Raw genomic sequence first — 13,537 nt, 5'->3', positions numbered from 1 at the left:
GTAGTCAGGATAGAGAGCACGTAGAACTGCGTTATGTAGTAGCAGCTTCTAGTCAAATAAGTTATGTGTTTAACTTAGCATATCCACTTCAAAAATTTATTCAGTGCTGTTACCCGTAGCTCTTTAATATAATAAAACAAGAAGGAAAATATGCCTTTTCAAAATGTGTGCTTTGAGCATTTGGCACCTGTGTATGCTCAGTCAGTTTGACTTTAAGCCTGTCTAGTCACCACTTGGTTTCTTACAATAATAGGGGAAATACTTTGTTCTTCTTCAGTTATGAAAAATACAGTTTTAAATATCTACCATAATCGTGGCCAGATATCTGCAGAACATGAAAGCAATCATATTAACAAACTCCTTGACAATGTTTAGTCTGACCTGGATTGGATTAAACCAGCGCTTTAGAAATAAAGAAGTTATACATCTCATTGCAGTCAGGGAGATGAGCCGTTTCTCCCTTTCTCTCTCTCGTTTCTAGTTTTGTATCTTTTTTTAAATGTCTACCTTTCTTCTTGAGTGCATAGAGTATACATATTTAAAACAGTACCCTTTTATCATGCCAGTCATAGTATTTCCATTGGCATGTCTAATGAGTACACTAGCAGTTGAAGTAGGTAGAAAGAGTTTGGTGAGAAACCTGCTTTGCTCTGCAGGGGCTTACGTGCGCCAGCCAAATGAAAAAGGTGGCCAGCCTGGAAGCTGGGCTCAGAAGACTTAGGAAATTGAATCTTACCAACATTTAAAACTTTCACAGTCAGTCAAGTTGCAGAGTTACTCTTAACATTTCTCAACAGCATTGCAAAGGCACTGATGGGGGGTAAAAGTGAGGAGGATTTTGGTGTCACACTATAGCAATAATACAGCAATGGTTAGCTTCCTGCGTAGGAAAAGACTCTGAGACCTCTTATACCTGTAAGGAGAAAGGGAGAGCTGAAATCTTTGTGGGGCACACCTTCTGCCTGCTTCAGCAGGGAAGGCTGCAAACTCAGGAAAGAGCTAAGTCCAGGGTGAAGGTGGAGGGGCCTGTTCTAGGCTATTGATGGAAGCCATGTAAGTTGGCACCAGACACAGTTAAATTAATTATATAAGATAAAATGAACACAGTGGATCCACACCCGGGTGTTATTCAATTTAGTGTTTTTTCAGGCTATGCAAATGGTACTCTCATGTCTGCTTTGCATTTATCACAGAGAGACACTGATTTCACTTCTTATTGGAAACCTCTTTGCTGTAAAATTATTCTGTTTAATTCTGTTTCCTAATTTACCATGCAATTAATAATTTGTAGAGTAGAGAAATATGATGAGCTATTGTAAAGTATAGTGGACTTCATACCCTCCGTTTACTAAAACCATTTATTCCCCTGACATTAGACCAAAGAAGAAAGAGAAAAATCAGAAAAACTCATATTTTTGCAGAAGGGAGGTACTACATTCCTTGAATTGCAGGTAAAAACAAGTAATACTTTCTTGAAATGCAGTCAGATAGGCTGGCAATGATTTATTATTTTATCTTTTTTACCTTTCCAAGCCCCCTTTTTTGTTTTGGTTTTTTATTATTATTATTTTGTAAGTTCCAGAGTGAGTTGTAATCTGGGGGCCAAATTCTGAGGAATCCATCCCTTCCAGAGCTTATGGCTTCCTAATACAGACTGATTCCTCTGCTAGTTAGAAATCTATTTGCACGGTGCTGTTTGTGGATGTTGTTTGCAGTTGTGCATGCATTTCCAGCATAAGCCTCACTGAGAATGTTATGGTGAATGGGGCACTTCTGTCATTAGAATGAATTTCCTTTATACTGTCAAGTGAATTCAGATTATGCTGAGTGATGGTGAACTTTGTATTCTTATTGGTTTTTCTATTAGCCAAGTGTGATAGCGAAGAAGCTGCAGGAAGGAGAATCTGCTGGCACTTTGGTTACTTCTCATCAAATCATTATCCAGAAAAGTATCCCATCATCCCTAGAGGTTATTTTTAATTCATTCGATTTTAAACTACCACATTTGCTTAGTTAAATACAGGAGTTAACGGTCTTAAGGTCAAATAACTGGATGCTGATTGCATAGTCAAAGCAAATCACATAGCATGTTTGCATAAGGAGGAAAAAAGATGCTGCATTAAGTTCCATTCAAAATCTTTAGGAGTATGGTGTTTACTGTGTTGTACTGCTCAATTTAAACAATCCTGAAGGGTGTTGATGTTATTCTAAAGAAAACAAGGAAATTCAGTGCAGACTACAGCTACATACAAATGCATACTATTCTAAAACATCATCAACGGTGTGTTTTGACAACTGGGGAACAGTTGAATGGGCTTATTTGCCCTATTTTTGTAATTTTTTTTTACTGTAGCATTATAAACCATTGTGATACATGATTTTTTAACCTCAGGATGATTCCAGTCGTCATTCTAAATGATGCACTAAAATGCTATTCTGTTTCAAATTAATACAGAAATAGTGCGGCAAAAGTAATTTTTTGTGTCCATATTATATGGGCCTCTAAGGGGAGGGAATATGCAAAGAAATCGTACTTTGCCTAAGGTGATTCTGTTTATTTGTTTGATAACTGCTCTAAGAGGTACAATGGTAAAAGTTATTATATGCTTTCAGAAGAGGCAGCATTGATTTCTTAAAAGTCTTCATACTTTAGTGCTCCTGAAGTACAGATAAACCTTCAGATATTCTAATTTAGCTTTTATATCTCAAATATAGGGCACTGAGGATTGGGTTATTATAGACAAAATACCCTCTGAGGTAGTTGATGCTGAATCGAAAAAAAATCTGGCATACAAAGTAGTGACTGTGAGCAGTAAAACTGCCTTTCCACCTGAGATATTAAAATCCAGTACCGTTCTAATGCAGAGCTTTGAGGACTTGGAAAGTGAAATACAATCCAAAGAGGAGAATAAGCAGAAAATGTTCACCCTAGGAAAGTCCTATGATACCGTATCTGGGAAAATTGTAACCATGACAAGTAAAGCTAAAGAGGGCGAGAAAGCAGTACAGCCTTCAGTAGAAGCTTTGCAAAAAATGGAAAGGGAAGTGCAAGAATCTATGAAAATCATTCCGGTAGTGGCCGAGTATGAAATCCTCGAGCCTGTCACTGATGAGAAAGCCAGGCGGGGATCCGACGTGCAGAGCACAAAAAGAAAGCTGTCCGACTCTCTGACACCCATAAAGGAAGCAGAATCTCATTTGCAAAGTCCTGAAGAGGAGAGTTTGAAAAAGACACTAAAGATGGACCAGGATTTGCAGTTACATGGTACACTGGGAAGCTTGCAGCTTGGCAAAGCAGAAAAACACCTTGGCAGTGAAGCTGTAAAAGCAGGGGCATTTGCCCGGAGAGATAAGAGCCTGTCTGAGTGGAGATATTCCAGAGAACAGCCATTTACCATTGCTACTGCTCACTATGTTACCGAGTCGTCTGCGTCAAAAGTAGTGGTAACAAGTGGCTTTGACTTCATGCCACGGTTTAAAGATTAAAGCATGACTTATTTTAGGCAACCCCCTCACACCACCCTACCTTTTGGTTCTCTTGCTGCCTGGCTTTATGTTGACAGCAGCCAACCCAGCTTATTTTTTTTCCCTCATACTTTGAATCCGTCCCACAGTCTGAAGCAGACTTTATATAAGGCTTTCAACCTTTCTGGTTTATTTAAAGATCCATGTTACTGAAATGTAGTATTGCTGCTGTGGCTTGTTAATAAAAGGAAAAAAAAAAAAAAGGTTTGCTTGAACCAGCAAAATGCCAACGCTAACAACTATGCTTTGTAACTATTGCTTACTACAGCCATTGTGAATTTGCTCTGATTTATTTTCCCATTCTTTTCCTGTTTCCAACCTCTCTGCGCCCCTGCAACCTTCTCTCCCTTTCCTCCGTCTCTGCCTCCAGTTTTGGCAATTAGTATGTCTGTGCATGTGGGTCTGCCTTTCTTCTGTGTGTGACTCTACATTTCTTTGTCTATTTAGACTAAACAGTCCACCAGTGAAAAAACCTTGGATGGTTCAGATATCTTCAGTTTAATAGAGTCCGCCAGAAAACCAACCGAGTTCATAGGAGGGGTTACTTCTACTTCACATAGCTGGGCTCAGGTGGCCGCTTGATTCCCTCCATCAACGTTATAACCGCACACTAATTACTTTCGCTTCTTTCCTGTTTTTATGCATATCAGAACCTATATAACTAATGCATGTATTCGTGTGCCTTTTCCTTTGTTACAATAGACCACAATAGAAACTTCACCAAAAAGAAAAGAAAAACAAAAAAACCCCACGTTTTCTCTCATTTCACTTTGTTTTGGTCATTTTACAGGGTGCTGTATTTTGCCTTTATAAAACTCACGCAAAAATACCAATGAGAAAAACACTGATATTTCTCTTCACTTTTAAAAATTGTGATTCTTGCTTTGTTTTTCATTTCTACTATTCTGATAATGTCCTGGGAATGAAGATCCATGCGACGTGAGAGAAATAAATTGGCAAAATGTAATACCCATTTTTTTATTTATGTTCACAGTACATTAAGCTGAGGAGTTATTGCAAGTAGTGTTGTCTGCTTCTGACGCTGAGAGGTTTTTTTCTCCTTCCCTGCAGAGAATAGACACAGTGACATCTCAGGAGATAACTTCCAGTGAAATGAAGCAAGCAGTTCAGCCACATCAGGATACAGTGAAGAAGGTTGTACAGGAGACCGTAGTTATCAAGGAGAGACATGGGATGGATGTGCATGCAAGCGGGGATGCTGCTAAAGTGGCCGGACTTGCACTGGATGCCCAGGCTGAGGCAGTGTCGGCGGTGGCTGCTGGTGTGAAAGGGAAGGAGGGCTCTGCTGGGACTGAGGGGGCGAAGGAGGAAAAAAGGGAGGAGGCTGGGAAAGCCCTAACCAAACAGGAAGGAGCCGCTGCTGCTGCTGCTGCTTCCTGCGAGCAAGCAGAGGAGCACAGTACAACAGTCCACCTTTCAGAGTCTTTGGAAAGAAAACCTCATTTTGAGGTAACTCGTTATTAAATCGGTCATGTCTGTGCTGAATTGTGAATCTAGGCAATAGTGGACTAAGTTAATTCCTGTCATGGCAAGTAAAGTGTACCAAGCTTGTATCACTGCATCTTTACAGCGGGCGGTTTGTTTCTCCTCTTATTTCCTCCTTGTGTGGCACCTGCAAGGCTTGTTGCTGGTTTCCATCATGGGTGAAATGCCATGCATGTTTTACCTAAAAGCGCTTTTCATGCTACAGAGAAATACCTAGCATTTTATGCAACGGATAACAAGATTTCAGCTGGCATTCTCTTTGGGAAAGTCCATCAAGATTGGCAAAGTTCATGTGTTCTCAAAGACATAAAATGTTGGGGTTTTTTTTAAATGCTTGGTACAATTGTAAATAAGTGTACTGTGTCTTAAACAACCCAGGTTCCTTATCTTAGCCCCATTAGCAAAATTTCAAGAACTGTTTTGCAGAGGGGTTAAAAAAACCTTGTTCTTGCTCTTTTCTCTGAGAGCTGAATGGAAGGCTAAGCCTGAACAGGATTCGTTCTCTGGTTATTTTAAGAAAATGTAGAATCACAGAATAGTTGAGGTCGAAAGAGACCTCTGGAGGTCATCTGCTCCAACCACACCTGCTGAAGCAGGGTCACCCAGAGCCAGTTGCCCAGGACTGTGCCCAGACGGCTTTTGAATATCTCCAAGGATGGAGACTCCACAACCTCCCTGGGCAACCTGTGCCAGCGCTCAGTCACCCTCAAAATGAAAAGCTGTTTCCTGATGTTCGGAGGGAGCTTCCTGTGTTTCAGGTTGTGCCCATTGCCTCTTGTAGTGTTTAGAACTTTTTTGAAGTTTGCTTTCATGAAAGCCAGGATAGTGCTAAATGTTGCCACCGTTATATACATATATGTGCCACTGTAATGAAGAGAATTTTCTTTTTTTTTTTTTGTTAAATGCAAAGCACTTTTTAATTGCTCCCCTACCTTTTCCTAAGCAAAAAAAAAAAAATGTTCTGAGAAATCCATAAGCTTTGCTAAATGTTCCAATTCTTTTTTTTTGTTCATGCAGTCACCAGTTGTGAAGACTGAGACTATCAGTTTCAGTAGTGTTTCTGCTGGTGGGGACAACCTTGAAATTTCAACAAAGGAAGTGCCAGTAGTCCATACAGAAACAAAAACCATTACGTATGAGTCTTCTCAGGTGAGAAATTCTGCAAAAGCCAGGGTCTCATTTAACATGCCCTTAAGGAACCCATGTTTCTTCACCCATCTTTAAGTGTATGCCTTAGTGTAAACTGTTCTAACTTGTTCAAGTATTAAATATTAGCATGAGGAGGATGTACATAAGAATAGCTTATGTGAGGGTGATTCTCATGTCCTGGTCCTTTCGAGAACATTGATGAAACTACAGATTTTAAAGCGCAGCTTCTCATCTGTCCTTCCAGAAGCAAAGGGGACTCTCCAGATGCAGAGAGAGATACTGACACATGATCAACCTCATAGCAGTTGTTTCCCTGCCATTAGATACTCACTTTATGAAGAACTGTAGAAATAGGGAAGTTCAGCCAGTCCAGTTCTTGCCTCCCTGTGCTCAGGAGCATGTTTTTGATGACTGGTTTTCTCTTTCGGTTCCCTAGGTGGATTGTGGTGCTGACTCAGAACCGGGTGTATTGATGAGTGCACAAACTATCACATCTGAAACCACCAGCACTACAACCACTACACATATCACCAAAGTGAGTCCTCAGAAAACTGGGAGCTTTTTTTTTCATGAGGGTGTATGTTTTCTTAACTTCAATTCTATTATTTACTTTAAAACATGGACACATGCTCATACTCTCTGGACAAAATCCTGTCTGTTTTGGGTACCTGTCTTCATTCACCTGTCTTTGGCTATACTGGCTTCATTAATGCATCACCCAAGGACTTGACAAGAGTCCTGAGAGTCACAGACCCTTAGGGTAAGTCTCTACAAGCACAAAACCTTGCTGTGCAGAGACACTTGAGTTAGCTGCCTAACTCTCTGGAACTGGAAGCAGTGTAGCCACGTTGGCATCATCTGCTAGCCATGAAGGAATAATTTGCCTGAGCATGAGGCTCCGTTGACATGACTATACTGCCTTTGAGTCCTGAGCTATTATCCCTGCACGCTGTTGAAAGCATATAGTAAATCTGTATCACGTAGTCATAACAGGACATTCAGTCAGCTCAGATGCCATGGTCGAGTTGCTGGGTGGTAGCCTAAGGAACTTGCCCACAACCAGACTGAAAGCTTATGGCTGCACAGACAAATGATGTTGGGTCTTCCAAGTTTGAAGATAGCATCTACATAACAGTTCCTAAGCAGCAACCCTCTTAGTGCTGTGACAGCTCTCCTGCCAATATTCGCTGAGGACAGGATTTCATCTTTCTGCAGTGAAATTCACCCTTCAGTAGGTGAGCTGCGCAAAGGCCATGCTAGCCTGTATGTCCTTCTGAAGCCTGCATTTGGACTTAACTAGGTCTTGAATGAACTGTCTGTACGTGCATTCTTTTCTTCATGGGATGAATTTACCATAAATACATGCCATTTTTGATGTACAAACATCTCTCCTGACGTGTGCAGATTGACTAGAATCGTAAAATTATCTGTGTTGGAAGGACTTCTGGAGGTCATCTAGTCCATTCAGAGCAGGCCAACTTCAGAGCTGCTCTGGTTGCAGTTCAGGGTTGTCCCCTCTGTGCATGCTGTTTGAGATAGTTCAGTCCAATCACCTCTGGGTTCCTGCACTGATCATTCTCTGGATGGGTAGCAGCACTCTTCAGAGTAAGTTACTGACATGCATTTGTTCCTCCCATCTAGACTGTGAAAGGAGGCATCTCAGAGACAAGAATTGAAAAACGAATAGTCATCACAGGAGATGCAGATATTGATCATGATCAGGTAAAATCTATAAACTGCTAAAGGCTATCCTGAAGACAGCCAAAGAGAACATTTCTAAACATTGCTTTAAAAGATACTATTCATACTGGCATGCCTTAAATTAAACTGGATTAGTAGTTAAATCAGTGATGGTATAGTTCATATTTTAATCATTTTTCCTCATTTGTAAATTGTGTAATATCTCGTGAATCTCTTCACCTTGCTACTGATCATGCATGTTCCACCTCCTTTTTGTTTTTGCCCTTCTGTGGTTTCCTTGGGATAGGCGCTGGCTCAGGCAATTAAAGAAGCCAAAGAGCAGCACCCTGACATGTCAGTGACCAAAGTAGTGGTACATAAAGAGACAGAAATCACACCAGAAGATGGGGAGGATTGACCACAGGTAAGAGGACTAGATGATTTTCCTAGGCATTTACTGGGCTGGCATGTTGCAAATGTTGTTTTCCTACCATAATTCACCTCTAACTCTTTGCTTTCTCTCACTGGCATTTGCAAGTTGCATTTATGCTGGATATCAGTTCTCGTATTTGAATGTAACCCACATTCAGCTGTAAACATCTTTCTTCATTTAATGGTGCCAGCTGGAGAAAGAGAAACTACTCATTTGCTTTTGTTGGCTCTCTGGAAAGCCCTCAGTGTCCATGCTTTGATATGGTCTAATTTTCTAATTCTGAAGTAAAAAAACCTGTTGTCTGCTTTTATGTCATTTAAGAACAAAAATAATTTGTTCTTAAAGGTATGCATTTTGTTTAAAAATGCCAAGGGAAAAACCTACAGCTGCTTTTTAAATGTCCCGTGCAGATATGTTACAAGTTAAGCTTTAATTCCTAACTTGCAAAAGATATGGTCCAACTTGCTTTTGATTTTTCTTTGAAACCGAGTGAATTAATATGTCAGTATTTGGATGTCTTGGCTTTCTTGTATTTGAAAGAACATTTTATGTTTTAAAGCAGCATTGTTTATCAGGATAAGATGATAATGCAGCTTTTCTTGTGTCAAGCTTTTTTTTCAGTAAAGGCATGCTCTCCAATTGTGGCTGGCTAAACAGACGTCTTAATATTACTGTATTTATTCTGTGTGCAAAAACATGTCATGCGTACTAACCTGCTATGCAAAAGCCGTTAATGCCAGCACCATTGCACAAATTGCTTTGAATGCTGTATGCAGAAGGTGGGAAAAAAAGCTGCTTGTCTGATTTGTTTGAATCGATAGCAGCATTTTATTCTTAAAACAATATATATTCCCTAGCACTTGGTGTAAGTAACAGTATAATGCACAACGCCATTTGAAGCCGTTTTGCTCTCCTGCTTGTGGATATAGAGACCCTAAAGAAAACCGAATTTCAGTTTCTGTTATTTATTTGGAAGATGAAAACAGTCACTGAAGAGTGAGTAGCTGTGATTCTTGTGGTATTCTGCTAATTGTTTCAGAGACAACGCAATGTGGCTTGCTTACAAGTCTATTGATGTCACTAATTCCTTCCATTGGCATCAGTGGACTCTGGATTTGGGCCAAGTTGCTTACACTGGGATGATGCCGTTTTCAAATAGCTTTTGTTACATGAACAATTGACAAAATCTCTTTTGCAAGAGAGTAGTTGCTTCAAATAATTAACTCGGTTCTCTTTCTTGCAGGAATAACCTAGATTGCATACGAATCCAGACATGCACACCAGTAGGAATACGAGAGCCTATACGGAGTCTCAGTTCCAACCTGACTGACTTGTATCTGTCTATGGAAAATTTCAGTACAGAAGAATTGCTCTTGACCGTTAATAAAGAAACTGGCAGAGATACCTTCCCATAGAAAGCAATCTGAATCAGCAGCAGTTAAACAATATTGCATGAAGCAACGATAAAATTACAGAAAAGCAGCATTTTTAATTTTCTTAAAATGTCTAAGTTTTCAGCTATACCTGCACGTTCATAAACAATATAAACAGTGATCTCATGTAACACATAAACAGTTCATGCCTTTCACAGTTTATGAAAGTCTAAACAAATTAAATTTTGTTAGGTGGCAAGCCGTTTGTTTACGGATATGGTAAATGAAGATACCCCCAAAATGCTAGAAGCTGTATAGGTACTGTGTATAATGTTTTATCACACATTAGATGTGCCAATAACACGGTTTATTCAGTAAACAACTTGAATCTTATATTTGTTTCATCTGGTTTTATTACTGCCCAATAAATGATGATGAATCCTTACTCTTATCAAAATATTTAAATGCTTACAAAGTGTGCTTTGTATACCTGACTGAATACCTTATGAGGTAGTAATGATTTTAGTATATTAACTTTAACGATTTTTGTCAGCATTGTTCAGAGTCAGCTTCCAGTCACCCTTCACAGATCCTAACCTTGTAAATTATATGTAGTTATTTTGGAGGAAAAAAAATCTGTATTTTACTTAGTTTGCAGCATTAGAAAATTATTAATCTGAAATAACCGTGATGGTTTTCTATTGATTTCCCTTTTGTTCTCAGAGGAAAAAAAAGAAAAAAAAAATCTATTTGAGAATCTGGTCAGCATTTACTATCTAGTTCAGAGTCAAGCCTTAACCTGTACAGAACGTCCACTGAAAACTCGTTAGTGTCCAGCTATAATACCCACTGAAGGGATAGCGTCCATTACACTGTCAGCTGCATCACAACACATGGTGAATGTATGTTTCTGCATAGTGAAATAAAAGTGGTAAATGCATCTAAAATCGTATTGTTCTGTGTCTAAAAGCACCTAGTGTTTTTTAATATTCAAAACGTTAAGTTACGTTTGTAAGACACCACAGGTTTTACTCATCTGCACAGTAGACACGTTTTGTCTTCAGCGGCTGACACTGCACTGTGCAGACAGTTGGAGTTAGCAGAGCATCCAAAGGGATGACAGTGTTTACCTTTGGGCAGATGATGTTTGCAAAGGAAAAGGAGTATTTGGTCCCTTCTGTTTTCTCTGGTTGTGTACCGTTTCACCGAAGCTACATGAAGGATTTTGTGGTTGCTTAGAAAGTAAAGGCCAGTAGCGCTTGATCCAGATCCACTCTCTTTTTGTACTTTAGCTCTGCAACATGGAAAAAATTCTCTTTAAAGTAGTACTTACCTGTTCCTTTTTGTTGCTCCTTTGCCACATCTTGACAACACTCCCCTGGTAGTTTAAGAGAAATTTGTAACAATTAATTCACCCTTCAATCTGTGTTTCCTTGCAGGATTGGAAAATGGGTACAAGCAGACCTTTCAGGACATAAAGGGCCAAATTTGCCCTTCATTGTTTACACAGGGCTCCCTCACATTGAAGTCAATGGATTTGGCTTCAGTGGAGAGCAGGATTGACCTAGTGACTTGTTAATAAATGTTTATTTTCTTAATTTAGAAAGAAAAATAGTATATATAGAGAGAATAACCTGTAGATAATTATTAAAAGTAATATCCCAAGGCTTTTAAAGCTTTGCCCTTAGTCTCTAAAACGTCTTCCTTCCACCAGCCATTCTTCACGCCTTTAATCTGGAGTGCTAACTATGTAACTCCCCCTACCGCCGCCATTGCTTACCTCTTGCCTAATGACCGACGCAAAGGTTACGGTCTGTTGTGATCTTTGATGGACCTCTCCTCCTCCTAGCCCAAGAGCATCTACGTTCCCAGCCCTCTGGGTGACAGTAGGCTCAGCTCGCCGGTGCTGCCAGCAGCAGCCGGCAGTGGAGGAGGTGCTCGCCCTGCGTCTCAGCAGACGGCATGCCAGGTTCTTGCTACTGCATCAGGAGTTTGAAAATAGACTCTGAAGCCATATTGATCTTCCCTCAGGTGCCCCTCATGTTGTCAGCTAAGAAACAGCATTGTATTACCTCAGAGAGACGCAAGGCGATTGCACAGCCTTCTCTCCAGAGTTAGCATTATATTTTAGCATGGCTTGAGGAGATTGTACTTTGGTAATACTGCGCAGTATGTATGCTGTCTAAAGATACTGTATCGTAAGAAGTTAGTCTCCTTGGAAAGGACGCTCACAGCTGAGATACGGCCTAAGCGTGTGCAAACGATAAGGAGATGAGAGTGGGCAGGCAAGGACATCTCGGTGCTGCTTTTGGCAGTAGACCCTTGTTTGGGGGATGGTTCCTGGAAGTGATAGCTTTGGTTTTTGTTAGAAACTGTTTCTTGGGTTGTCTGCCTAATGCTGTGCCACATGAAATAAAGAACACCTGCCTGTTTCTACCAACCACCTTTTGTCTCCGTCTCTTCTCATTTATTGTTCGTCTTTGTCCGGCTTCTCGGCGTAAAACAGCTTAGAAAACAAACCGTCAAATATTCTGTTACTTGAAAGCCCCATTACCAACCAGACACCAGTACAGGAGACGGCCTCGCTTGTTACAGCTGGCGTCACAGCTTCAGCCCCGTGAGAGCTGGCTGCTCTGCACCATTGAGGTAAGGGACCAGGGTGGCCAGGCAGGGCTTTGCACACCAGGCAAGAGTGGGCATAGCAAGCAATCACAGCAATTGTGACCACTACAGATACAGAAGGAATGAATACATTGCCTTGGCATTTTTAAAGCTGGTTGGAGTCACTTAACATTTATCCCTCCGAGGTTTTTTACGGCTGTCTCATCACAAATGGCAGGTAATGGTGTTCTGTACTCAAGCATATAAAAAAAAAAAAATGATGGGCCTCTAAATCCAGATATTAGATCAAAGCAGGGGTTTAACAGCTTAGCCTTATTTCTTCCCAGAGCAGATTTAGGCAGCTGGTGAGATGATGTGGCTCACCTGTACAGCAATTTGAATCTGCTGAAATTATAGTTGCTTATAAATAGTACTTCATGGCAAATAAATTGGACATTGAGTCCAGGCTTCAGTTTGGCAAATACCCTGGCAAACCTTGATGCAGATTTCTTGCCTTAACCCAAAATAGTTCTGTTGTTTAAGATCACAAGGCCCATTTACAAGCTTCACCTTTGCATCTTCCCTCTTCATGGGTAATAAGGGTGAAGTAAAGAAACCTGTTCCCCTTTTTTTATACAGGAGCAATAATGGTCCAGGTTCTGCAGGGCTAGGAATCAAACCTTAATTTTTAATCATTTTTCCTAGACTAGTCTATTAAAAGTTTGTGACGTGCCTGAGGCAATGCTGAGATAGTTGCATGATTAGTTTTTTTAATGTTTGTTGAACGCACCAGAAGCAGATACTATATACTCTTAACTGTATTGCCCAGACAAAATCCTATTCAGTCAACCACATGTTCGATCAAACTGGCTGGCATCATTTTTATATTGTTAGTTACCATACAGTCAGAGACCCTACACAAAAAACTATCTCAAATGAACAAAGTTCAAACTAATACCAAAGGAAACCCCATTTTCATTTTACTTTAGCTATTACAAAGCATGAAGAAGAAACGTGGTGGTTTTCAAGGTACGTATGTTCCAAACTACAGTTCACTGTTTTGAAAATTGATCTCGGGTCTTCTATATTCTTAACTCTAAAGAAAATCCTTAGCTGGGCAATTTCCCATTCCCAAGTCTTAGCTCCACTTTCTCCTGAGGTACATAAAAGAGTAACACTCGGCTAATGAGTGGAGATTAAAAATAATTGCTAGATTCTCTTCTTTCCCTTCCCCTCCATTACGTAAAGAAGCAGATACTTGTTTTCAGGT

General features: G+C 40.2%; 1 protein-coding gene across 32 annotated transcripts in view; it reads left to right on the top strand.

Moving 5' to 3' along the window:
* Positions 1-12,109, top strand: part of EPB41L3 (erythrocyte membrane protein band 4.1 like 3) — a 143,661-nt gene extending 131,552 nt beyond the window's left edge. For 17 of the 32 annotated variants that reach the window (XM_030011277.1, XM_030011276.1, XM_030011278.2 and 14 more), the window contains 10 exons: positions 1,377-1,451; positions 1,868-1,969; positions 2,716-3,444; positions 3,973-4,095; positions 4,597-4,995; positions 6,049-6,180; positions 6,617-6,715; positions 7,822-7,902; positions 8,168-8,284; positions 9,537-12,109. In XM_030011277.1, the coding sequence (XP_029867137.1) occupies positions 1,377-1,451; positions 1,868-1,969; positions 2,716-3,444; positions 3,973-4,095; positions 4,597-4,995; positions 6,049-6,180; positions 6,617-6,715; positions 7,822-7,902; positions 8,168-8,278 (1,851 nt within the window). In that variant the 3' untranslated portion in view covers positions 8,279-8,284; positions 9,537-12,109. The remainder of the gene's footprint in view (positions 1-1,376; positions 1,452-1,867; positions 1,970-2,715; positions 3,445-3,972; positions 4,096-4,596; positions 4,996-6,048; positions 6,181-6,616; positions 6,716-7,821; positions 7,903-8,167; positions 8,285-9,536) is intronic. The other 15 variants (XM_030011292.1, XM_030011291.1, XM_030011289.1 and 12 more) reach the window with 7 other exon arrangements.
* Positions 12,110-13,537: the final 1,428 nt, after the last annotated feature.

This window comes from Aquila chrysaetos, chromosome 4 (assembly GCF_900496995.4).
Source record: "Aquila chrysaetos chrysaetos chromosome 4, bAquChr1.4, whole genome shotgun sequence".
Taxonomy (NCBI): domain Eukaryota; kingdom Metazoa; phylum Chordata; class Aves; order Accipitriformes; family Accipitridae; genus Aquila; species Aquila chrysaetos.
Note: the sequence above shows the minus strand (reverse complement) of the source record. Positions and strands in the feature narration are given on the sequence as shown.